Here is a 25,848-nt window from a genome sequence, read left to right as displayed (position 1 = left end):
ATAAAGAAGAAAACCAAATAGAGCTTTGCAATATTATGTTTAATATAAAAAGACAGGAACATTTATATACAATTGCCCTGAGGCACTCTCATATACAACTTTACAAAACTGAAAAAGGAGATTCTCTAGGAAAAAACAGTTGACTTGGATTTTTAGGATCACATCAGTGATGCAGGCTTAGTGTGGGGGGGAGGTTGCAGCAACAGCCATGCCAAATGTGGAAACGCTAAGATCATTTTAGGGAGTAAAAGGCATCAAAACCCCAGAGTTCTCCTTTTATAAAAATACCAAAATCTCTTTTCAGTGCACACAAAATTACAAAAGCCATTTCTGAATACACAGCAGAAATGTCGACGATAGTCCTAATAATCAGATATATTGTACAATTATCTACAATAAACAATTTTATAAAACATTCTTTAGCCTCCCCTGTGCTTACCATCAGTGGAGCAACAGAACACAACACTTACAGGGGGAAACTTTAGAGATAGCAAAATATTGTTTCAAAACCATACACACCTACTCAAAAAAATAAATAAATATGGACTATAAAAACTGTAAGAATCGATGTTTGGCACATGAAACCAATAAATAACCATTGAGAGGTTGGAGATGTGGATTTGTGGCAATAGTGAAAGACTCTTTCAGGTTTGAGTTGAATTGGGTGCACAAACATTTTCATACAATAAAATTGGTGGGTAAAACACTTATGACATCCTCTCTGCCATCAGCGCTAAGCTTCAGGAACCTGGGCTGAACTCTGAGCCTTTTCACTGGGACGTCCAAATTCAGATTGTACAGTGGTGGTCCACAACATCCACATGGCCTTTTGTTTTCAGTCCTCTGACAGTTCAGATGAAAGCACCATCTCAAGAGACGATTTTAAATGTGTGTGTGAACCTGCGTGTTGTGAGGATGATGCAGGCGCTCAGACTGCATTGGTGTTGTTGGCAGCGAATGCATGCAGATTGCCCAGCTGACTAAGGCCGCTCTGGATGTGTGCCACGTGGATCTCGACATTGTTCTGGAAGCAACTGTAAATATAGAGATTATTAATGATGCAGGTGATTAGGGTAATAACAGGAAAAAGAATAATGTTCATTAATCAGGTTAGCTATTAAAACATATACAAAACTATGAATAAGTCACACCATGTTAGTTTGAATCATGACTGCAGAGGTGTAGATAGAAACACAGCAGGGTCACTTACCTGAGGTTGGAGGGATCAATCGATGCCTTGATGTCATTAAGGGAGTCTGTTAGGGATTTGAACTCGAATGAATTCAGGTCTCCCCCATCTGCCAAACACTGAAACAACAGGTTATCAGAGTATTAGTATATTATTTATATTTTAGTGTGCATATAAAAAGGTGTTGAAGAAAGTTCACATCACACTTATTAACAAATTGATGTTTCTGCCAAATTGATCTCCACCATAAATATGTTGCAGAATTAACTCACTGACAAGTTGTTTTCATCACAGAAAATCAGAAACCCTAACGTATGTGAGGACATTTGTTGGCAGGAACGAAAGCTGACAGCAGCTCAGTGTTTATATATCTTTTACCTTGATCTGTAGCAGCAGAGCAGTGAGACGGGAGATGAGGTGTGTGAGGCTGGGGTTTGTCACACTCTGCTGTCCGTCCTTCAAGGAGTTGCTCTGCTGTACCATCTGCTGGGCCTCATCTTCACAACGCCGCCGCAGCTCGGTGGGATGGTCAGCTGGAACCATGCCCTGATCCGGAGCGAGCTGAACAGACACATATTGGAGATTTATATCTTAAACAAGGCTTCAATGTTTCATTTTTTTCCAAGGTGGACAAGAAAGTGAGATGTGAGAAAAATCAGAAGAGGACATAAAATATTGCAGGTAACCATACGTTATAGGTAGAGTCAGTCATTCTGGAGAAAGATTGTTGATATTTGAACTAAACACCCAAACAAACACACCCCTCCCTTCGTGCTTCTTCAGAAGCCCCGCCCCCCAAATTCATGGACACGCATTGCCGAGGCAACAACCAAAAGAGAAATATGGTGGAATTCAGAGTGATGCGTCAGCTGTGGAGTCACTTCTGTTCCTCTCACACACACATTATCACGAGCAGGAGAAAAAAAGAAAAAAAAACCCTCTCATGTGAGCACAACTGTCTATCCACCCTCTCTGCAGCATCCCCACTTCTTACTTGACCTACGTTCAGCGTCTCTGTCCACAGAAGCAGCCGTCTGTCAGCTGCTGCTCCTGGGAGCTGAGAGAACAGTGGCCAGACAAACTGCTTTCACCAGGCTGACTGACAGCAGAAATTTACTGAGCCAAAATAGTTTGCATGTCGGCTCCATGGGAAGAAATCAATTCATTTATACGGATAATAAGTTGAAAGCATATATACAACGGGATGTTTGTGTGATTTAAACAGCTGCCTGCTCAGATTACATTTCACTAAACGTGACAGAAACAGACTAAGAGCGTAAAAAACCGTGGGGGGTCTCCGTGAGACTGTCTCAGATTCAGAGTGGATTGATACAAGGGTTAGGGTTAGATTAATAAAATGGAAGGGTATCTGTTCCGTGAGAAAATACTTTTTAGGTGAATTGGTCACGGCCTCTCTCTCCAGTTCGCCAGCCCTCCCCCACCATTCAACAGGTGCTGGAGACAGGAGACAGTCATGTCCTCACACAGACAGCTGCTCTGATGACTGTCCTGTGCACTAGCATGAACACCCCCTGCTGCTGATTGGTTAAAGTAGTGTTGTGTGGCTCGCTCCGAGCCACTGTGTTTACATCCCCAATTACAGAGGCAAAGCTGTGTATGAACACCGGATTTTTATTTCAGCGCACAGAGTACAGACAGCTAGTGGAACGTGGGGAGATATTCACTGAATTTGACAAAAAGTGTATTGGATTAGAATCACTGACTTTACCTTTAACTGTATTTAGCTTCAGTGACAATAGTTAGTGGTGACTTACCTCACAGCAGAACTGCTGAACTTCATGAAGCACCTTGTTGAGATCTTTATTGAGCTGTTCAAGTTCAAGCACTGTGGTAGCGTATCGCTTCTGGAAGTCTAGGTCGATAGGCATGGAGTATGACTTCTGAACACAAAAACACACAAATAGTTTGAGGTGAGCTTGATGTCTGCATGTCACATATTTACAAGCGTTATTTTTAAAGACTTGTGTTGATTGTACCAGTTTCTCTGCCTCTGTGTTCATTTCTTTTAAGTGCTTGATGTGCTCTTTCTTGATCATGAGGATCTTGGACAGCCTTGTCTAGGGAACAAAAATAGTAGAAGATTTTGTTAGAACCAACTGATAAAACTTTTGCGATGTCAGCTTTTAACAATCAATTGGAAAGGAAATATTTACCACTTGGACCAGGAACTTGACAGGAAATCCTCCCAGAGTATCTCCCTCAGCACCGGTCAGTTTGCTCCTCCATGGTGATTGGTTGATAAGAGGGTCATTGTCCTGTCATTAAAAATGGACAATGGGATCATTTAACTAAGTAAGAGATATGCAGTTTTTCCTAGTGGTTCTGTAGTTGCAGAAGGATGCTCACCACTTACACACTGATGTTCTGTCATTTGCTCAATATCTTTTTATACATTTCCTTACGGACTGAGGCTCAAACTGAAGCAGTTGTTGGTATCAGGAGAGAAAGAGTACAGGTGTGGCAGATAACACAAGAATAAAGGTTTGAATGATTTGTGTTGTGGAAAGCTTTATGTCTTTCAACCCAAACCTTTTCTATGATGACATGATTGCACTGCCTGAACTGCTCTTACAGTATATGGTAAATCCCTCCACTGACTAGCACGTCTAAATATTCCTTTGCATGCCTACATTTATGGTCCAAAGGTACTAGACAATTGGATCTAAACCTTCTCAAAATGATTGGCTGCCTCTACAAGAAGCTAGATAAACCTACTCACAACCAGGTGTAATGAAACAGCACATGTACATTTGTCATTAAATGTAGGGTCACAGTACCATGAGGACAGGAGTGGTAGCGGACGGGTAGGGCCCTCTAGGCGGAGTCATTAGGTTCTGCATGTACCGTGTCGTCCGGTGTTTCTGGGCAAAGGCTGAAATCGGCATGGTCTCATTGGGCTCATTGCTCTGGAAAAACACAATCATCACCAGATGCTTAAAAATGTGTTATGAAAATCCTCACAACTATTGTACATCTTTGTATTTTGACAATTTCTTGATTATCATTTTTAGTTACACTGCACTGTAATTTGTATATGGTAAAAAGACTCATGTTGTTATAACCTCAAACAGAATGATATGAATTACATGGCAAAGTAACATGCGAGTCTTACCAGGACTTCATAGTCAGGCACAGTGTGTGTTCCCAGGCCACTGCGGTCAAAGGTGACACGATAGGTGGCAGCACTGGTGTCAACTGCATCGATCTGCCCTGTGAACAACCCATCATGGACACCTCGGAGTCGAGCTGTTGAGAGAGGCACAGGGAAGCCATTTAGAACCCACTAGATAACAGGAAAACAAGATTAAGAGTTTACTACTATGCTTGTGGCACCGTGAGACTGCCAATAAGCTAGCATCTTAGTATGCTACCATTAGTTTAATTAGAGCTAAACACATAGTACAACTGAGGCTGATGTGAATGTGATTCCTTTTGCAAATATTTGGTCATAAACCTAAGTATTGGACAAAGTGTAAATTAAATCTGATGATGGTGTTATTGGAAAGGTTATGGGATCTACAATTTATCTGAGAGAACAATTTGTGTATTTCACTCATAACATAAATGTGGAGCTCATGATGGTACTAGACAAAAAGTCAGGGGATCACCAAAGTCATCTGGAAACTACGAATGTCTGTACAAAATTTCATCTGAATCCATCCGACAGTTGTTGAGATATTTTTGTCAGGAGCAAAGTGGTGGACCAACTGACTGATAGACTGACATTGCCACCCCTCAAGCCGTGCCACTTGCATAGCTGAAAATGATCGTAAAGTTTCACCTGCTAGGAAGATATCAGTCAAATACTGAAATGTTAACAGGGATACTTTGGGTATCATTTGACTGCGATGATAATTCCCAGCTGCTGACAGTAGTGCATGTCCATATCAGTCATCTTACCAGTGACTTTGGTTCCTATGATGAGTGGTAGGGGGATTTCATCAGGAAGATCTTTGCAGGTCGACACGTCAGACAGTTTTCTTTGCTGCAGCAGGCGCATCTTCTGCCTCTTCTGTCTCAGTGCTGTCCGCTCTTCAGCAAAGAACGCTGATGAACACCTGGATGGGCAAACAGAACATAGTGCCACAAGAGCATTGACCTTCACCTCTACACACTAATTCTTTGTGAGGAAACTGTTTTGAAAAATAGACAGAAAATAGTTTCACATACTACAAAATATCAGAGAAGAATAAAGACAAACATGATGAATGAAAATGTGTGAAGGCATAAGCATAAAGATTGCAGCGTACCGTCTGGGTTTCCCCATCAGTCTCCTGATTGTTCCCCACTCAACTCTTGTCAGCTTTCTTGTTTTCAGGTTGGGGAAAGACTCCTTGAGACACAGGCAGAATTCATTGTCGCCCTCAAAGAGAGGTCTGGAAAAGAAAATAAAGGTCTTTTAGGAGAGAAATAGATGACAAAACAATGTATGATAAACAATGTAATTACAGATGATCAAAAGCTTGAACACTGTTGAGGTGTCATAGAGTTTCCAGGGATATAATTAGTCTAATTTCAATATAAGGGCTTTTCTTCTGGATTAATTTAACAGTTCTTATATAAACAGTAGATAAATTACATGATGATGTGTGATGTATTAGCTTTGATTCGCTACTGGCATTGACTGTGCATTCAGCCAGGTGGTGAGCTGAGCTCAGATCACTTGTGTGTGTGCAGCCTAATTTCCTCCATCTTGTTTTTATGTTCACCTATTCAAAATGAATTATTAACCTCTGAAAGTGAAAGTGAGACTTTACCTGTCGATATTGGAATAGAACCATTCATAGATGCACCATTTGTGAGCTTTGGGTAGCTTTAGGAGGTTTCTTAATCTCAGCCCTATTTTCTGAGATGCCTTCTTATCAGGTGTCACCACGTTAGAAAACTTCTGCAAAGAAACATCATTAAAACAACAGTCATTCCACACTCATTCCATAGTTATTCTGAAAAATAACAGAACAGATGCCTAAAGTAAGGTAACATTTATCCTTTAGTTCAAATAAATTCTCATTTACTCTCCCACTATGACACGATATGTCATTTCCCGCAACTGGTGCACTCTTAGGTCCATCAGTTACTTCTTGGGTCTGCATCAGAGCTGTGAAATCATCATCATAAACTGAGTGGCTCAACATGTGTGCTTAAGCAGGTGTCTAGCGACAAAGCACCATTTTTAAAAGGCTTACAATGTGCACCTCACTGGCTTTGTAAATTCTGTTTGGAGTATGGTATGTATGGAGTTGAATTCTACTCCATGTCAGTCTCATACTTTCATTTAACAAATTAGCAGCCTCATTGTTTTCTAATAAACCCTGTTTCGCTATTACATTGAAGCAGTTACTGCTGTATTAAGCTACTGCTGCTGACAAAGCACTTAATACTGTTGCTACTTGACATTAAAAGCTTTCTACTAGCAAACCACCAGTAGAAAAACCACATAGAATGCTACCAGCTGGAGGTTGCTACTGCTGTCAATTAATTTTCTATGAGAAGTGTCAAATCTATTACAGTGCCTGGCAGCCTCATCACATTCAGTGTGTTTTTAACCTTATAATAAATCCACTATTGGAAATGCTGACATAGACACTAAGGCTAGAGACTAACAGGTAAATCCTATCTATCCTACCATGTCTCCTGTTGCAAGATGCAGTCACAGTGTAGTGGACAGATTAACTATACATAACAACTAACAAGCAAGCAAGTTGTTGTTCAGGATACCAAGGATAATTACCTATTTAAAAAAATAAATGTTAGACTCTTTAACTCTGTACTGTGAGTTTCACATGGAGATAACAGAGGCAGAATTGGCTGTAATGTGATGAATGACTGAATTAAGAATGTAAATAAATGGTCAATATCAGACCTGGAACCAATCACTGACTCTGTCCTGTTCCACATAAACTAGATATTACCATTTCTGCCTGCTTAAATCACGGCCTTCATAAGCAGTGGCAAATTTGCCACACAGGTAGACTCAGTGGCAATTGTTGAATACTTCCTGTAGATCATCCACAACCTCATACAGCTCACACACAATCACAAAGTGACTTCTGGGACCAAAACAAGCTCTATGAAGTAATGTTTTGGTGTCTGCCAAATATTATCTCTCCAACACTTTTAACACCACCCTCAGAAGCAGTGAGAGAGTGGGAGGAGACAAATTATTCAATATTTTCACTATGTAACACTTTCATGGTGTGTAGTTTTTTTTTTTACCTGTGGTGTGGTGGTGACCCTCTGGCTCCTCCGAGGGGATCTGGAGGGGAGACGCTGCTGTGGCTGCTCATCTTCCTCCCGAAACAAACGGCTCCTCTTTGAGCTCCGTGTGGGCTGGAAGGACAAATGTTGCCTGGAGTTTATGAATAGTGCCAACAACACATTAACAAATCTACGTGTGCAGCATTAATGTGTTACTTGAAAGAAATTGATTTAAAGACAAAAAGAAAGCTTGGACACCAGCAGAAAACTTCCATGCAGTAGAAGAACCACATTAGTTGCTCTAATTTCTGTCTGTCTGTATGCAGAAATTTAGATTTAATCAATACAATGCTGCAGATACACACCAGATTCCCTTAATTTGAATTAAGCACAATCCATTCATAGGTGGAAACAACGTTTGTTTTTTTTTTAATTAAGGAGAGTTGGTGTCATCATAAGGTTTAAAATGTTTGGGAGAACACAGCATGCTACTCTGCAGCTATTATAAGTGAAAATTATGCACATTTTCACACCATGTCGACTATTCAGATAGAAAAAGACAATCACAAAGAAAATGCTTTACAGCGACCATATAATCCATAATACACTGGATCAATCTGCAGAATAACACTTCCATATCCAACAACTGCTTAATTACTGAGTAACAAACAATTTCATTCAAAACTTAAGACTTGAGAAAACCCACCATGTTTCTACAGTGATTTGGAGATTAAACATTGCAAATATGCCAATTCATACACTTGAAAACATCAGCTTCTTTCATTCCTTGCTTCAAATCAGTGACGGCTTCAAAGAGTATTTCTTCTTTTAGCCAAAACATGTATAAACAAAGACTGATATGGACTAAATGTGGCTCAAAAGCACGTTTTCTCCCAAAAACTGACCACATGCTCTGATTAAACATCTTAGTGATGTAACACAGGGTGGACAAAATCACTATGACTTATACTTTAAACGCAATTCAATACAATACCTGTTAGATTGTTTTTGAGTTGTAATGATTCCACTGTATGATCTTTTTTGAAGCTACGGTTTATGTTGTTGTTGCAGTACTGGGCTGCACTGTATTAGCAGAGACTTTAATTGCTGTCTCAACAAAAGCTTTGCATTCATAATATGTGACTGAAGCTCCTCTAATGCGTCACCTTTTCAAGTTTTAATCCTGACACTGAACTGTCAGTATGTCTCTTACCGTGTCCATTGTGAGGGAGGAATGTCGTCCCCTGGTGTTGTGAGCTCTCGGGAAGCTGTTCTTTTCATTCAGAGTGTTGGACAAACTGCCTTCTGTAGGAAAACCAATGCATGTATTCAAGATGGTGTGAGGACAACAACAGATACAAGACCCCAGTGAAAAATACTCACAATCAAACATCAGAATTAAAACTATCTGCTAATCAAAGAAGATTAAGGATATTACTTCTACAGTATCCCAGATGTCGTCATTCACAAATATAAGGAAGTGTGGGTTGTCAGCATAAGCTTGTAATTATAGAGGGTCATAGAGAAGGGTCTAATCCAATGAAGGATTCAACATTCCTGACTACTTTAGATGGGCAATAAAATTCATGTATAAGTCAACATTTAGGCAGATCAGCTCAAAATCAGCATTGTCTTCTTTGGTGAAGGCATACAAGAAATTTGACAGTTTCCAGTAGCACTCAGCGTACTTACACAGTATCAAGAACGCAAGTACAGGAAAATAGGTAACCAAACTGCCCACATACCTTTTAGACTGACAAGTGCCTCTGCTGAAGAGCCTAGAGGGAGATGACACATTGGGTTACATTAGTGGCATTAGATAAACACACACATAAAAAATACTGCACGAGTAAATTCAATGTAATGCGTTTATTTGAGCAACCCCTATAAACGTTTGCAAATTGCTGACGTCTATGAGAGTGTCCTTTAAACATTAGCCAGCCAGGGAACTTGAGTAAAATATACAGTAGCTAGCGCAGTGAGTTAGGCCTATACCCCCAGTTTGAGCTGTCAAGCATCAGCTGGACAGATCATATGGAAGAAATGTGCTAAACATGCTAACGTTACACTATATTTAGTTACGTTAACTACGTTCACATCGAGTGGGGTGTGTTATTCAAGCTGTTAACGTTGCCGGCCGGTTAACTCAGTCGGTTTCTCTTAAGCACCATGTCAAAATGATAGACAACGCGTTACCGTGTAACGTTAACCAGCGCTAACTAACGATGAATAATATAATATGGAAGGTTGCACGGAAGACTGGGAAAAAACTATGCGAAGCAAAACAGGCAGCTAGTAGCTACCGTGTGTATTTTTGACAGTAGAGGCGTTGTGGCAGCCCTTTTGTTGTTACTGAAATGACCTAAGGTTAGCAGACGTTAGCTCGTTGCTAAGCTAACGTTATTTGTTTACCCAGTTGAGCTGAAGTAACTTGCTCAACTCCAACATTAGCCGCCGTTAGCCGCTAACAAGCGTTAGCTGACTTGGACAGACCGGTCACATCTCTTTGCGTCTAAAAATAACTTTATGAGCTCTGCCCAAAACTTACAATATTCATTACACGAACAACTGTGGTAATTTATAACCAAATATGTATTTCATCACCACGGGACGGTTGCGTGTTTACAATGCAAAACTCCTTGAATTTGTGTTGTTACTCACTCTCGTCTAACAGCTGGTCCATCTCCGCCATCTTGAACTAGCCGCGCCGCTTTTTCAAAGACCTTGTCAAACTGCATTCTGGGTCGGGACGTTAACTGGAGGGCGATTTGAGAAATATAAATCCTTTAATTTGCCCAAACGATGCGTAGGAAATCACTAAGTGTCATTTATTCACATTAACTATCAAATTAACTTAATATTAATCCAACTTTTCCATATTGAACGTTGAGGGAAATGCTTGGAAAACTGAATCACAGCATCCCTCCATTGTTTCATACAGCACTTCAATTACTGCTGTTGCAGGTTTAATTTTTCTGATATTTCATTCATTCCGGTGGAAAAGGATGTTAGTGCTTTGCTCAAGTTTAAAGATCCCTTCCAGACATGAAAAAATTCTCTGCTTGGAACAATAATGTGTGTCTTATATGTTTTTTCCACAAAAATGTATTACTACTTTTAAATCCTTAAAATCACATCTATTCCTTCTCCCTCATTAAAAATGCATAATCTATGAATATGCAAATATTATTCATTTAAAAAATTGAACTGCTGGACACAAGATGTCTCCCATTTAACTAAAAAGACCATTCTCAGTAAATGTGCACTGGAGGCTTCAAGTTTCCACATCACACTTGTGTATGTTGAATATTGGACCAAGATTGGCTCCCAAACTATTTGTGATGTCATAAATCATACTCATAGGCCCACCCCTTAAAATCAGATTTCCAAGGAGCACAAGGCAACTTTCCACTTTCAACAGATAAATGTGAAAACAGCCTTCTAGTGTCAAACTCTGCACTTACAGTGAAGCTCAAACATCCAACTGAAGGAAGAAGAAAAACATATTTTGAGTAGAGGGAGACTTTAAATATTTACTCCCTGACTAACAAACCCAAAACCTGTTTTGGGCAGAGTCATACAGAGCACCACATTACCACTAAGCCACTCCACTAAGTTTGTAGATTTCATGAGAAACAGCATTTATGGTAATAACAATTCCCATGTCTATACACCATGGATGTATCATCTAGTAGACAGCAAGATGTCTAGTGGCTTATGGGAGTTTTTTTCTTATCCAAATTGAGAAATTGGAGGATGTTGTATGCTTGCAGATTGTTAAACCCTTTGAAGGACATTTTGGGTTTCTGATTTTGGGCTACATTCATAAAATTGACTTGACAAGTGGTTAACCACTCAGCCATGTATCAGCAAGCTCTCATCTTGCAGAAGTCCTTCAGTAAGCCCACCAATTTCTGGACAACTCATCAGTGGCTGACCCTGACCTATGACCTTAGGACAGGAGAAACGTAATTATCTACAGGGAATCAATAAAGTACCTGATTGCTTTTATACACTTTTCATGCATTTGTTCCTAAATAGAAATCAGACCCCAAAATGTTCAAACATACAGTGCAACAACACACAATTAACAGAATATTAAACATGACATTTCTCAGAACCTTGAATGTTTTATTTTGTTTGACGTAAGCAAGAAAAGAAACTATGAAAAAATGTACCATATTACATGGCAGTGGTTTCTTTTACAGAATACTTGGCGTAGACACTAACCGCATTTTTTTCTGTACTTTTTTTCCATTTTCTGCAAGGAAGACAGCTTGAGAGACAGACAACAAAACAAATATATACATGTCAAACCCTTTTACAGTATCTTTGAACCCAGATGTCTACAAAACGTCCATTTAGTTGCTATTCTGGGAAACCCTAGCAAAATATAAACACTGGTGTGTGGATGTCAGCAAAAAAAACTTGCAGTACTTCCTAAATTTTGCAGTACTATGTCTTATTTACTACAGGTTTATTAAAGAATGAAGAAATAACACTTTTCTGAAATTCCAGATGACCACTTGTGAGACAGAAAACTAACATTTTCTGAAGTTTATTTCTAAACCAAAACCTTTCCATGTAGAAAGTGTGTATGCTTCAACCACTGTACTGAGCTGTGATTTAGGTATGCAAGTACCTAATGCAACAATAAGGAAGGCTATCAGCTAGTAAACCTGATGAAAACGTAATAAAGTGACTAGAGATTTCCAATGACCATTGTAGAGCATGGTATAGTATCACTCCTTTGCCAAACATCTTCTGTTGCAGAGAATGAAGCCCAGGCATTTGGAGGTGACAGTGGTCTTTGTTTTCACTGAAGAGGGTTCGGACACATCCTCTCTCTCTCACCAGAGGGACGTCTGGTAGTTGAACTTGACCTTCAGGAGATACTTCATGTTGATCTGCGCTACATCATACACTATGTACCTGGGGGAGCGGTGGTTAAGGACAACAGGGAATATACAGATAATATGACCAACAGTGAAAACAGACACATGACATCATGAGAGGTGAATAAAAACAGATGATTCAAGGTAAGAGATCATGAATTTGATAACACTGATGGCCCTCTAGTGTTAATCTTAAATCTTAGACAGGATAGTGCAACACCAAATTTTATTTTATTTCACTTTATTATTATTATTATTATTTTATTTTTTGCTCTGAGGTGTTTTTATATATTGTTTTTAAGACGTTTGCACCTATATTGATTGTCTGAAGTGGTATTTAAGGCTTTAGCCCGTTGCACGTTTGTATAAACCCGATGAAACGCTGAGCAAAAGATCCTTGATTATACTGTTACCAGCTGAGTATGCAGTCTGTAAACACTTGTGGTTTAGTGGATTATTTTCACATGTTTTAATTCCTCTTTTTATTTTTGCCCCATTTTAAACTCAACTCTCAGTGGTTATCACATGTCGAGATCAGTGCCACAGAAGCTGATTTAATGCGGGTATGAAACACAGTTGGTGCCTCTGAGTGACCGTCATGATAAGGTTAGAAAAGAACACTTTTCACATGGAAAGTTAAGCTATGATGAATACCAGAACAGACGTCTCCCTACGTGAACAAGATTCAATCTAATTTTGAAATCAGAAGAGAAACACAGAGTTTAATGTCAGGTGTCAAGTTGTGAGAAGTTGGTAAAATATTAAAGTTAAAAGCTCATTAATGAAAGCTCAACCATCATGTACATTATCTACTGACTAACTATTGGACTCTGCACATCTCTATAACTACTATTAAATTATTATTTTGAGGCCATTTAACAACATTATTATGAATTTCATGGACCAGACGGTGAGTGTTAAAGTTGAAGGATACTCGTTGTACAGTAGACTTGTGTCATCAATGTTAGTATGGACTCCTTTTCCCAGAGGCACTTGCACCCCATCTAAAGTGACGGCAGCACTTGAATCAGGAGCAGTTCGACCCAAACCTGCAAAAAAAAAAAAAAGAATGAAGGTTTGAAGCAGAGAGGAAACCAATACTTCAAATTATCAAGAAGCACTTAAGTTGCCACATGTACTGCATTAATAATGACAGAGTTAATTAACTCAATAACACATATTGATCTTCTCATAGCACTTCTTTATCATTTATCTTGAATTACTGTGTTAACAAGATTGTGTTTTAACAGGAACATGAACAAAACCTTTAAAACCAAATTCCATTTTACTTTTAATAAGATATTTACCACAAAATCTGTAGTGAGTCATAGTGTTTCTCACCTTTAACACTGTGCTTGCCCTTAGGTAGTTTTGTGATGTGAGAGGCCTTCTTCAATTCATGCCTGCATAAAAAACAAAGCAAGACACCATTTATTTAAACCATCACCACAACAAGAAAAGGTTGATATTTAGGCTCTGTTTGAAGAATTCAGACGGTCACTTACATGTTGCCGAGGGCAACTTCAGCCAGCAGTAGGAGGCCTACAGGGTCTGACTGAGAGGTGTGACAGTAGTTTGCACTCTTGGACACCATGTCAGCAAAGTACACACCTTTGCCGAACATGTAACCAGTCTAGAGAAAAGGAAGAAAAATAGCAATGTAATTGAACAGGAGCAAATGAAAATTATTTAAGGACAGATATTAATTTGTTGTTATTAACAACAAATCTGGATGCATCATCTGGTTACCAACAAAAACTCACCACTGGGGCCTCTGGCGGAGCAATGCGAAGACCCTGAGACAAGATACCAGCGTAGTTGGTTGTGCGCGAGCCGTGCCACAGTAGCTGGCGATTGTGTAGCTCCTTGAAGGGGCGATACCTCTGTTGCTCTCCCTCTCGAACAATTTTGAAGACCTAAAAGACGAGAAAAAGTCAGGAAATACAAGCAATTGATAAGTCATGCCCTAAAACAGAGTTAGACAGAAGAATTGACCTAACGTTTGTAGCAGAATCAGTAATTATAAGTATTTGCAACATATATTTAAACGAAGGGGTTGTCATATTTAAACCGTTTTTTCCCAAAAATGACTTACTTCTTGCACTTCCAGTGTGTAAGTGTTGTGTGTAGCAGCGTGGGTGTTCTTAACATATTGCATAATGATCTCAGCCTCGTCTGTGGCCTTGTCAACAACCTGTGAAATAAACATATCACGTCATCTTTCCACACATGATCTCTTCATCCGTTGCCCATCTGAGCGTTATTCTAGAGAAAAATATGCAAAATCTTGCACATTATCCATGTGTTAACGCTCCTGACCTCAATCTTGGTTTTGAGTTTCTCATAGTTGATGTCGATGGGATCGTTCTCATTGTCCTGGGCTCCTCCTCTCAGCAGGCTGTATGCCACCTCGATATCCAACAGGTTGTCCAACATCTGAACTTTAGCCTGCACGGTGATGTATGCAGATGTTATAAATCCATTTGTGTGTTCAGATTCTACACTGACAAAACAAGAGAAAAACTGCACAGTATGTGTGTCCTTACTTGAATGTAGTCCAGAGTGTTGAGAAGTGGAGGTTTCTTCATGCCGAAGTCATGGGGTATCAGGGTATAGAAGCGATTGGAGAGATCCAGTATTTGGGCCTCAGGCACACTATTTGATACAGCCTGGAACAAGAAATAATATATTCAAAGTCACATTTATCAGCAGGAGCGTTTTCTTTTCTTCACAGGAGTCCGATTTAATCCAAAGGAAGGCAGAAAAGGAGAGAAATGTGTTGAAGTAGGTGGAACAGGAAACGCAACGGAAAGGTTAAACGGCCCTCCAGGAGGTGCTGTTTGTTTACTGACCTGCTGTACGTCAGTGAGGAGAGCGTATGCACTCTGAATCTGCCTCTTACTCAGCTTCCCCAGCGGCATCTTTTGGAGGTCAATCTGTAGACAGGAAAAGACATTGAACTAAATTAAAACTTTTCCTCATTTGTTGAAAAAAAAAAATCATCACCTTCAACTCATGCTGCTTATATGAGAAAGTGGGATTTATATTATACTTTTGCTTAATATTGGTGTTTTATTGAGACGGTAACTACAAGTTTACAGTGCAGGTGCATTAATAATGGAAAAAGGAAGCAAGGAAAAAGCAGGATAGTGTGGTGCAAGTTTAAACTAAAACATGCTGAAGGAATTAAACTTGATCTGTCTGTTTTTTTCTCTGACACTCATTAAATCTGCAAATAATCTGAAAAAGTCTTACCTCAAACTCCACCATGGCCTTCTTCATGCTCTCCACGTCAAAGATCATCTTGATCAGTTCTTGGACGGGTCTGGCGAGTTTAGACTTGGTGCCAGCGCTGGCTGTCAGCCTCTTCACTGCTTCCTCATCCTGCTCAGTAACATGAAAAACAAAATCCAGTCAGGTACAGAAAACACACTGTTGGATATCTCCTCTCCTATTTTTGCGTGTGTTTGTGCGTACCTGTCCGTAGTCGATCTCCAGTGGGTAGAACTTATTGGGATATTTGGTGAAATTGGAGGCACCCCAGTTGTTGCCTGTCTTCTCCTTGTACACACCCAGGAAGTTGTCCAGGGCTGAGTTCTTGTCGTGAAATTTGTCTAGCTTGTTTCCTCCGATGGTTGTGCCTACTCTGCCCCATGACCTGAACACCCAGTACCTAAACACACATGACAGATGGGCAGTGTACTGTAAATACTGTTACTGTAAATCAAGTTAACGTCTGAAGTCTTTCTAACTGAGCTGAAAGTGCATTTTAATAACCTGCGGACAACAACTAAAGAAAAGTGAATTAACCTTTTCTGTACATCGTCCTCCAGCAACTGCAGTTTATAGTAGGAGTTAGTTCCTCTGACGATGTCCACAAGGCCCAGTGTAGCGCTGTACATTTTCCCGCTCTGCTCCAGGACGTGAGCACTGTTCTCCAGACCTGAGAAAGCAGAATCATCAAACAAGTTCAGAGAGAGAGAAAAAAGGACTTGATTGATTTTCCAATGTAAGGCACTCATGACTACCTGAATCTGGATCCACAGCAGCTCCTCCTTTGACTGTGAGTTTCATCTTCTTGGATTTGCTACCACCTGTAATAAAGTAGATGCAATTATTTGCAAAGTAGTATTTTATAAACTTGAAGTTACGACTATTTTCAGACCACATATACACCAAAGAGCAGTTAAATTCTTAAGCATTAGTTCAGATGAGTGTTTTCATCAACATCCATAAACACCTGCAATAACAACATCTTCATTTAATATTTGTTGTATTTTATTTCTATAGCTTTTACCTTCTTCCTCTTTCACTCTGCCTGTGCTCTTGGTAGCCAGCGCTCCTGACTTGGAGGCGGCAGACGGAGCCTGAGCCTCCACTTTGACCTCTGCCCCCCAGGGTGAGATGGCGTGCAGGGAGACCAGTTCCTGGAGCGCTTTGCCCGACGACTTGATGTCTGTGAGGAAATCTTCAGAGACCACACGCACACCGGCGTCCCTCGCTTCCTCCATTTTCTTACTCATCTTTTCCACCTCCTCTGTGAAATGCAAATTATATTCTCAAATTTGATTCAATAAGCTTTTCAACGGAACTAAGAGCAGCTACTGACCCTCATATTAATTATCAGTTTGTTGACTGGTCACTCACTCTTTGTGCTGAGGCAGAGAGACGCCTTATTGGCTGTTCCGGTAATCTTTCCACCCAGCTCCTCCACAGCAGCCTTTAGATCATCCTTACTCTTGGTGAGTTTGCCCACAGTCAACAGTTTCATACCAGTAAGAGGCTTGTCTGTGGGACACAAACGTATACATATTTAAATCCTTTTTCAATGTCAATAATATTGTATGGATGTATTTCAACTATTTAGACAATGGCAATTTTAATTTGTTTTCATTTCAAGTCATTTATTTAAGATTTTCAGATATATTTCAGTCTAATTTATCATAAAGTCAAGGTTAAAAATAAGATGTTTTGACAGATAGGATATAAAATGGGAATAAATTACATTATGTCAATATTTGTGGGATAGTAACATATTCCTTTAGGTCTCCTCACTTACCTGAAGGTGCTCCCTCTGGCAGTGGCTTAGTGGGGGCGCTGGATGCACTCGCCAGGGATTCAGCTTTGGCTGAGGTCAGGGTTTGGGTGGGAGCCTCCTTGGGGTACAGCCTGTCCTGTCGCTTGAACTTGAATTTTTTCAGGAAGGGAACCTCGTGGAATTCCTGAAACGTGAAGCAGGGAGAATTCATTGGAAGTTGTTAAATATAATCGGAATATTCTGCAGACTTGACAACGTGACTCCTGTTCATTCTCAGCCAAAGTCGTCCTGAAACGAGGTGACCTACCTTGGGGATGACCCAGTCTTTGCGTAGGGGCGTTGCAGTTTTGAACACACACTTTGTCCAGGCTGAGATGTCCCCTTTACAGTAATAAGCGTCACCCTTGAACACCAGCTGGCCCGTGCACTCCTTACAGGCCTCAAGAGCACCGAAGGCCATGCCGTCGGCCAAGCAGTCGACCACCTGTCAATTAAACAACACTTAGCATGAAACAGATCTAACAGGAGCTACAAGTTTAAAAGTAATTACATTTGATCATATAATTTTCTGTCACTACACATATACATTTAAACAATTAAGAGCTACAGTTAAGTGAGTTAACACATAACATGAATTTACAGTTCCAATATGAACTTACAGTGATGCAATCCAGCTAAATGAAACCATACCAACTTGTACAGAAACATTTAAATCACTTCAACATGTCTGTCTGAATTTCGTTTAATGCCAATATATTATTAGCAGAGGAAATAAAAGCTGCCTAGTAAGAATGAGGCTTGCTCACATTGGACTCTCCAGAAGGAACCTCCTGGCTGTTTGCAATCAGCAGCTCCTTCATATCGTTGGTTGAACAGTGCTTCTTCAGCTTGTCTTTGATTCCCCAAATCAGCTGGCTTTGGTTCTGTTGATGAACAATTTGTTAGGTTTTGTTGATATAATTTGAGATTCAGTCAAGAATATGAAATTTAAAAAAAAAAAAAAAAAAAGTACCTTCAACTGCTCTTCCAGTTTTGTCTTCTCATCGTCTTCCTCCTTCTTCTGTTTCTTTGAAGCTCCGTCCACCACATCAGCTTTACGCTTTCTGTAAGAGCAAACAGATGTTCAAAAGAGTTTCCTTCCAAACTTTTTTTTTTTAAATATATAATTCTGCATGGATAAAAAAAAAGGAGAGTGAACAATGAGGTGCTCTGACAAAAAAAACATCCAAATTAACTTCCTAATGAGGCCAAAAGAGACACCGGATGAGAGCCTAGTATCGGAACAAACAAGCCTAAATCTGACACCTTTATTCATTAGGCAAATTCATCAGGGCCACATCAGTTAATGGACACACACACACACACACACACACACACGCTGGTACATGTCTCCACAATCCCAAGTGCCACTGCTGATATCATTCACCTTGCCCTGACAAGAAAAATTCATCAGCCCCCCCCCCCATGAGGCCAGACACACACCAGCACGCACATTTTATTAACGACCGTCCACTTGCAGTCGGTCTCTGTCTGATGACAGACATCCCTTATCGGACAACAACTGACATCAAGGGGGAGGATGGGGAATTCTATAAAAATGTCCTCCGGTCTTGCACGGACAGAGGTGATCTTTAATGTGAAGTGTGGTGTGTCAGGACAGCTGCTGTCAGGATATCACAGATGGGGTCTTTAACTTCTTGAGAGACACATTTTCATTAAAACACATCTGTAGACTGGTGAGTTATTTTACTGCTTTCATGCATCTTATTGTCTGAAGAAGTTAAATGTCTACACGGTGAAATTTGAGACGTCTAACTTTAATCTTATATCTCTTTTTAAGGATGATATGGAGAACACCAGTGCTCTAGTGACTTTCTACCTATCCCATCCCTCTTCTTCTTCCCTACAACCTTTCTGGAACTCTTCAACTACCTCCTCCTCCGTACCTTCACCTCCACCTGCTGACTTGGTCGTTTTCCCTAATGTGGCGTACACGGCGGTTGAGATCTCCATCGCCTTTTTCTCCACGAGTGGCAATTTACTGGTCTGCGCGGCTGTGGGCCTCAACCGCAAGTTACGCACCGTCACCAACTACTTCCTGGTCTCGCTCGCGGTCGCCGACATCTGCGTGGGCGCGATCGCCATTCCTTGCGCCGTCCTGACTGATATTGGTTTACCGCGTCAAAATCTCTACCTGTGTCTGCTCATGCTAAGCGTTTTAATAATGTTCACCCAGAGCTCCATCTTCAGCCTGCTGGCCGTGGCTGTGGAGCGCTACGTGGCCATCTTCATGCCCCTCCGCTACCAGGTCCTGATGACGTCTCGCAACGCTGTGCTGGTGATCCTCGCCACGTGGCTGCTGGCCTTTCTCATCGGGCTCGTGCCTCTGATGGGCTGGCACAAGACTCCACCTGATTCAGGCTACTGCTTCTTTGTCTTGGTGGTAGACATGACCTATATGGTCTACTTCAACTTCTTCGTTTGTGTGCTGACGCCCCTCGTCATCATGTTTCTCATCTATGCCAAAATATTTCTAACCGTCAAGCGACAGGTGCGACGTATCACTTCTGAGCAAAGCGGCGGAGGGGAGGGACAAGCGAGGGTGGCTGCAAGCGTGCGCCGCGAGATCAAGACGGCTACTTCGCTCTTCCTGGTTCTTTTCCTGTTCACCATCTGCTGGATCCCGCTCCACATTATTAACTGTTTCCTGCTGCTCTGCCCTCACTGCCCTGTGCCGCTCAAGCTGCTGCTCACCGCCATCATCCTGTCACATGTAAACTCTGCCGTCAACCCCTTCCTGTATGCCTACACAATGACAGCTTTCAGGGACACCTTTAAAGCCATCTTCTTGTGCTGCAGGACGACGGGAGACAGAGAGGCTTCAAATATGGCGGGCGGCGGTGCCCGAAACACACATCAGACCTGAGACAACTACAGACAAGTTCTCACAACCTTATATGTAAACGTACAATTCAAATCTGCATAAAAGATTTGTATCCCTTCTTCCTCGTCTCACCCTTCAGATTTGACAGCAGGGAGCCTCTTCTTCAGCTCCTCCTTATCTTCTGCCCGTAGAGCGTTGAAACCCTTCAGCTGAGCGGCGTTGTATTCAGGTTTGAAGGCCAGATCCTCCCTGCGGCTCACAAAACACGCTGTGTGGTACCAGCGGTCGATCAGGCCCAACTGGGGCTTCTCTGGGTCCACAGTTTTCTTAGATACACGAATCTGATCCTGAAGGAGAAGCCGGAGGATCAGAGAGACTTTAGTAACACACTGGAACAATCCAATATGATCAAACCGACACAATATGTAATATTTATGTCATAGATAAATAGCGTACACACATAAGATCCATTTTATGTAATTTGTTTGCAGATTTCAGAGATAAAACCATTAAGTTTACTAAAAAAAAACATCAACTTTGGTGTGTGCAAATTAAGGTGGCCACCAACCTTTTCTATTTTCTGCTCGCAGCCTTTGCACGTGCTACGGTTCGACTTGGCGTATTCCACCGCAAAGTCATTCAGTGTCTTCTCTCCTTTAGCTCCACTCTTCTGGTCACCTTTACCTACAAGAAGCAAGTTTTCATTTTCATATCAACTATTAGCAATCCAGGAATAAAAACAAACAACACAAGTGAAAGATTTCTGATCATTAATATTCATCGGAGCAAATAAGTCATCAAAAATGTGAAGGGCGGTGCATATTTCATGAACACATTTATATTCTACTTATGAATGTAAAATGTTACACTCTAATCTGCTTTCTTATTACAATTAAGGAGCCAGAGGCCTGAGGTGACATTAAGCTAATTAATGTGCCCGACCTGCTCCATGCAGGCACATCAGGACTGTACAGAGTCTAGACATGTTTTGTTTAGCGTGATGATGTTTTACCAAACTCCTAACAATTAAAGTCAAAAGCTAAAAGTCGAGTACTGACCTCCGGCAGCTCCACCACTTTCAATGGCCTTTTTGACCTTTTCCTGGTCCTCCCAGCGGAGGTCAGAATAGCCAGCAATGTCAGCGGTGGACTGAGCCGCCGCTCGCTGCCAGAAGCAGGAAAAGTGGTGCCAGTGGGGGACCTTCCCATCGAACATGGGTGACTGCAACACAAAGAGGACAAGTTTAATGTTTACATAATGTTTAGCGTGAACAACAGCTCACTAGAAAATGCTAGTGAGCTGTTGGGCATTTACTGTGAATATCGCTGGACTAGTGAGGGGAAATCTTTATTTTGAATTAATAATTTTTTCAAACAGATAAGAGTAATATTTAGGACAGATTGTTTCTTATTTCTAAAGGAATGATGGTCCTAAATTACTACCATATCGTCTCATCATTGCTATAACTATAGCATAAAACCTTCTCTGTGTGTACAATTATGTTCAGGTATGTTTGTTCTTTGATTGAAACTTAAGTGTATTTTATGTTTAATTTCTTATCTTATGATGATTTTAAGGCTAATCTTTATTATAACATGTCCTTAATCTCTAATGAGTCCTTCTAGTTGGATGATTATAGAAGACTTGAGTCGTCTTTTAGTAAAAGAAGCTGTTTTGTAGCGGTTTTTTAAAGTTGTAGATCTTGACAAGGACTTTTTTTTTTGTTTGCAATGTAATGTTATGTTCTTTCTGAACAGACGTTTCACTATTGCAATGGTATTTTTGGTGCCCATGTGAAGTCCACTGGCACTTGTATGTGCATGACACAATAATCAACACCTACTCCTACTATGACACTTTGAGGGATAACAGAAAAGGTTGAAAAACTAACTGATGTAGTTGTGTATTCAATTTCATATTTATCTATACTATAAGTACTGATAGTCTATAAATTTGATTACTTAAGTGAAATGTGGCCATTCATTAAAATGTTGTAAGCAATAAACAATCCTCTCATTGAACCTGTGCACGTGCCGACTTGAGATCTAACACGCTGATTCATTTAGGTGAGTTTGGATCAGCTTGAAGAGTCAAGTGATTGGAAATCTGGAGCTGCTCCACAGGCCATGAATCAGGAGGCTGATTTTGTGCAGCCTCATAAGGAGCTTTAGCTTCTAAGTAAATTAATTCATTTGTGGGGCAGCAGCAGATTCCACATCTCAGGAATGATGCTTGTTGACATTTTGGCTTCTGGCTGTAGATGTTAACTTAGATACACACCTCTAGACTTACGGCACCAACTCAAGATGCATCCAAAAAAAAAAAAAAAAAAAACATATCCTCATGTCAATCAATGAATCTTAACTTTCATGGATAACAGGATGCATGACGTCAGAAAGGGTTGCAACAATGTGAGCCTTTTTTTAGTGTGGGGTTTGTTGCTGTGCCATGCTCTCCCACTGTGCTACTCTTAAATGAAACCTCCTCATTGAAATTAACATGTTTGAATACACATATTCTCCTAACTGGCATCACTGCTGCTAAAAAAAAGATGCTGTCTTTATGTTGGAAACCTACAGTTAGAAAATCTCAATGGATTCATTCATATAGTTAATATGGAGCTATCAGTGGCAAGGATGCATGGAGCTGGAGCTATTTCAGCAGATAAAAAAAAAATCAAGGAATTGCTGAAATCACTGTTCCTCTTTATTGCTAAATTTTGGATCCTTGTGTCCTGCATATATTATATGGAGATCAATGGGGATGGGATGGGATGAGGTGGGGGAGGTGGGGGGTCGCCACAAGGTTTTGTTTTGTTTTGTATTGTTGTAGTTTTTATTGTGTTTTGTTTGCATCTGAAGCAAAAGAACAATAAAAAAGTTGATCACACAAAAAAAGAGAGAGAGAAAGGCTCAACGGCTCTTTGTGAGCAAGATTCAATGGACAATGTCAGCCATTTAAATGCTAACGTGGGCCTAACCAAACACAACTGAAACCACGCTATAAATTATATATACGCACTGTGCAATGAGTTAATTTGCAAGCATTGTAGCGCGGATAAGCCACATAATTTCCACATTATATCTCTGTGGTAATAAGGCAGAAAACTGAGCAGGTTTCTTGAGACGCAGTGATTCAGACGTCGTTCAGTTACCTGCACCATGATGGCCATTCTCAGCGAGTCTTTGGCGATGTTTTCTTTGCATTTCTTGCACGACGCGCGGCCGCTTTTGGCGTATTCCGCTTTGTACAGCTTGTCCTCTTGAGAGTCTGCCATAGTTGTTCGGTATTTAAAGCAACAATTTAAATCGACTGACTGTGAGGCGAACTTTCTCCGGATGACGAGGAAGCCACAACAATCAATGCGCAGCGCAACACGCAGAGGAGAGAAGCCCGCGTCCTCCGCACGCCGCCGAAAGAGGAGACGTCAGTGAAGAGCTCTCACTCTGTCGCTGTTTCCACACATCAAAACGACAAAAGTAGCAGCAATTACAAATCTTCACTGTACATTTCACTGTGTAACAAATTTTTACTTGTTTTTTGTTCCTTGCCCGGGTAGTAAGTGTTATATCCTAATTGCTTGTGCCTAGAAAGTATAGAAAATAGCTATTATTCCCTTCAAACTTTGCTTTTTGTATCCTGGACAACGATATTAATTTGATAACAGGCACATTTGCACATTTTCATTCACATAAAGTCATTAAAAAACAACATATGAATCACTAGATGCGATGATGGGAGACTATGTTTGGGGGCTGATTCATGAAAGTGATTTACAGTATAATTGTAAATCTCGAAAACTCACTCACTTCTAAATCTGTTGTAGTCACTTTTGTATAACTTTAGTATAAATACATGTTAATTTTGATTCATAGGTTGTTTTTTCTGATGAAAATTAAAACGTGCAAATTCACCCATTTATCCATTGGAAATTGGTACATTTCAAAATATCACTGTCCAGGTCACAAAAGCAAAGTTTGAAGGGAATAATAGACATTTTTGATGCTTTTTAGGCACAAACAATTAGGAAATAACACTTACTACCCAGGAACAAAAATTGTGTTACATAGTGAATTAATCATAGCTTCAGTTAGTTCTCTGAAATGAGTCACCAGCGTATCTAATGTCCATCTCTGTTGTAAATTATTCCAGAGAGATGGAATTATTCTTATATTTAATTCTTATCTCTCTTGGCATCATATGACTGAGGGTCTAAAAATGTAAATTGGTACTCTGCACACTCTTCTCCTTCATCTATTAGCTACGGAGGCTGTAGACTTTAAGGATAAATTCACAAATTTTGGAAGTCTGTCTTAAAATAATAGTCAGGTCCCACTATGAACATTGTAAGAAGTTTTTCTTGTTGTAATGATTCCCTTTGTTCATACATCCCAATAAAAGACCCACTCTCAATGTGCTTACAAGTGATGGGGGACAAAATCCACAGTCATCGTTGTGTAAAAATGTATTTAAAAGTTCATCTGAAGCTAATATGAGGCCTTGGCAGACTGAGTTAGTCAAATCAAGTGGATGTCTTCCACAGTTACTGCATCTTTAGTACAAATTTCACTCTTCATATAAACTTTTAAATACATTCTTGGACAGGACAGTGGATATTATCCCCAATAACTTATTGACTTGAAGGGGATCTTCTAAAGGTCAGTATGAACAGCAGGAATGATTACAGCGAGCAAAACATGTTTCAATGTTTATTTGGGCATCTGACTGTTGTTTTAAACAGACTTGAAAAATTGTGAACCTGTCCTTTAAGACTTGGTCAGAAATAAGAGGACTTGACTCAGCTTGGATTTGCCCTCAGGGACTGAGACTTAACTTGATATTTGACTTGACAGGACACAAGGCTTGACTTGCTCTTAAAAACTTGAAAACAGCAACATCACATAATCAGGTCATAAACAAAATGCTGCTGTTGAGCCACTGTGGTGGTTTTCAGGTTAATTCTGGGTTGTTTTTTTTACACTGTAAATCTTTTTTTTGTTTTTATTTTAGATTTTTAGCCAACTGATATCAACTTCATTTCAAAATAAGATTTAGTATTTCTATCAAACAGAAATATATGCTGACTATATGGATAAGGCCATGAATAAGCATTTAGGGAGACAACATTTATTGTAAATATAATTAAATGAATGGATAAAGACAACAATCCATTTTTTGGGCATTGAGTCATTTTTTTCATGGAGAATGTAGTGCTAGGAGGATTTAAATTTATGATCTCAGTATTTCTAAAATCTTGGCTCTGGTGGCAGATAAAACTTTGATTTAAGTCTATATTTACACAGTCTACTGTTTATTGAAGTTGGCTTGCTGTGTCAGGACCTTTAGCAGCCACACCGGTTGATTTGAGTAGTGGTAATGTTAATTCTTCTGTCTTTCCATCAGGAAAAAATCAAAGTAAGAGTATGGAGGTTAACCCTCAAGACAGTCCCATTTTCCCACCACCGAGTGATTCATCTTTGTTATGTTGACGATCAGCAGAAGACCCGCGCTACCCGCAGCCAGGACTAATCGAGTCCAGAGAAGTCGTTCAGACTCTAAGAGGAAGCAAAATCAGAAGCAGAGAACATGCTGGACTACTGTTCAGATGATATTTGTTTTTAAA

The 25,848-nt window shown here is 40.2% G+C and overlaps 2 protein-coding genes and 1 pseudogene across 2 annotated transcripts; 1 reads left to right on the top strand and 2 right to left on the bottom strand.

Moving 5' to 3' along the window:
• Positions 1–20: 20 nt before the first annotated feature.
• lin9 (lin-9 DREAM MuvB core complex component) lies at positions 21–10,144 on the bottom strand. Its single transcript, XM_067572453.1, has 15 exons — positions 10,070–10,144; positions 9,154–9,186; positions 8,622–8,713; positions 7,427–7,540; positions 5,968–6,098; positions 5,461–5,586; positions 5,111–5,268; positions 4,323–4,456; positions 3,988–4,116; positions 3,364–3,465; positions 3,187–3,267; positions 2,965–3,090; positions 1,568–1,750; positions 1,211–1,308; positions 21–1,034 (listed from the first exon to the last, which is right to left on the bottom strand). Exons 1-15 carry the CDS (start codon positions 10,098–10,100, stop codon positions 929–931), a joined length of 1,644 nt encoding a protein of 547 aa, XP_067428554.1. The 5' UTR covers positions 10,101–10,144; the 3' UTR covers positions 21–928.
• Positions 10,145–11,518: 1,374 nt separating this feature from the next.
• Positions 11,519–23,634, bottom strand: parp1 (poly (ADP-ribose) polymerase 1). The gene is made up of 23 exons (XM_067572245.1): positions 23,380–23,634; positions 21,284–21,446; positions 20,794–20,909; positions 20,358–20,572; positions 18,354–18,444; positions 18,148–18,264; positions 17,649–17,825; positions 17,363–17,525; positions 16,951–17,091; positions 16,601–16,840; positions 16,332–16,397; positions 16,114–16,246; positions 15,781–15,976; positions 15,559–15,687; positions 15,156–15,239; positions 14,850–14,972; positions 14,623–14,751; positions 14,399–14,497; positions 14,067–14,219; positions 13,809–13,936; positions 13,645–13,706; positions 13,238–13,352; positions 11,519–12,340 (listed from the first exon to the last, which is right to left on the bottom strand). Exons 1-23 carry the CDS (start codon positions 23,500–23,502, stop codon positions 12,259–12,261), a joined length of 3,045 nt encoding a protein of 1,014 aa, XP_067428346.1. The 5' UTR covers positions 23,503–23,634; the 3' UTR covers positions 11,519–12,258.
• Positions 18,482–20,310, top strand: LOC137169264 (adenosine receptor A1 pseudogene; annotated as a pseudogene).
• Positions 23,635–25,848: the final 2,214 nt, after the last annotated feature.

The sequence above is a fragment of the Thunnus thynnus genome, chromosome 18 (assembly GCF_963924715.1).
Source record: "Thunnus thynnus chromosome 18, fThuThy2.1, whole genome shotgun sequence".
Classification (NCBI taxonomy): Eukaryota; Metazoa; Chordata; class Actinopteri; order Scombriformes; family Scombridae; genus Thunnus; species Thunnus thynnus.
Note: the sequence above shows the minus strand (reverse complement) of the source record. Positions and strands in the feature narration are given on the sequence as shown.

Excerpts from the sequence above, each read along its gene's own strand:
- lin9 (XM_067572453.1), bottom strand. The coding sequence starts at position 10,100 with ATGGCGGAGATGGACCAGCTGTTAGACGAGA. Across the intron at positions 7,541-8,621 it reads CCTCCCTCACAATGGACACG|CCCACACGGAGCTCAAAGAG; the intron begins GTAAGAGACATA and ends TTGTCCTTCCAG. Across the intron at positions 5,587-5,967 it reads TTCTATTCCAATATCGACAG|ACCTCTCTTTGAGGGCGACA; the intron begins GTAAAGTCTCAC and ends TTTCTTTTCCAG.
- parp1 (XM_067572245.1), bottom strand. The coding sequence starts at position 23,502 with ATGGCAGACTCTCAAGAGGACAAGCTGTACAAAGCGGAATACGCCAAA. Across the intron at positions 20,573-20,793 it reads GCGAGCAGAAAATAGAAAAG|GATCAGATTCGTGTATCTAA; the intron begins GTTGGTGGCCAC and ends CTTCTCCTTCAG. Across the intron at positions 12,341-13,237 it reads ACAAGTCTACTGTACAACGA|GTACATAGTGTATGATGTAG; the intron begins GTATCCTTCAAC and ends CCGCTCCCCCAG.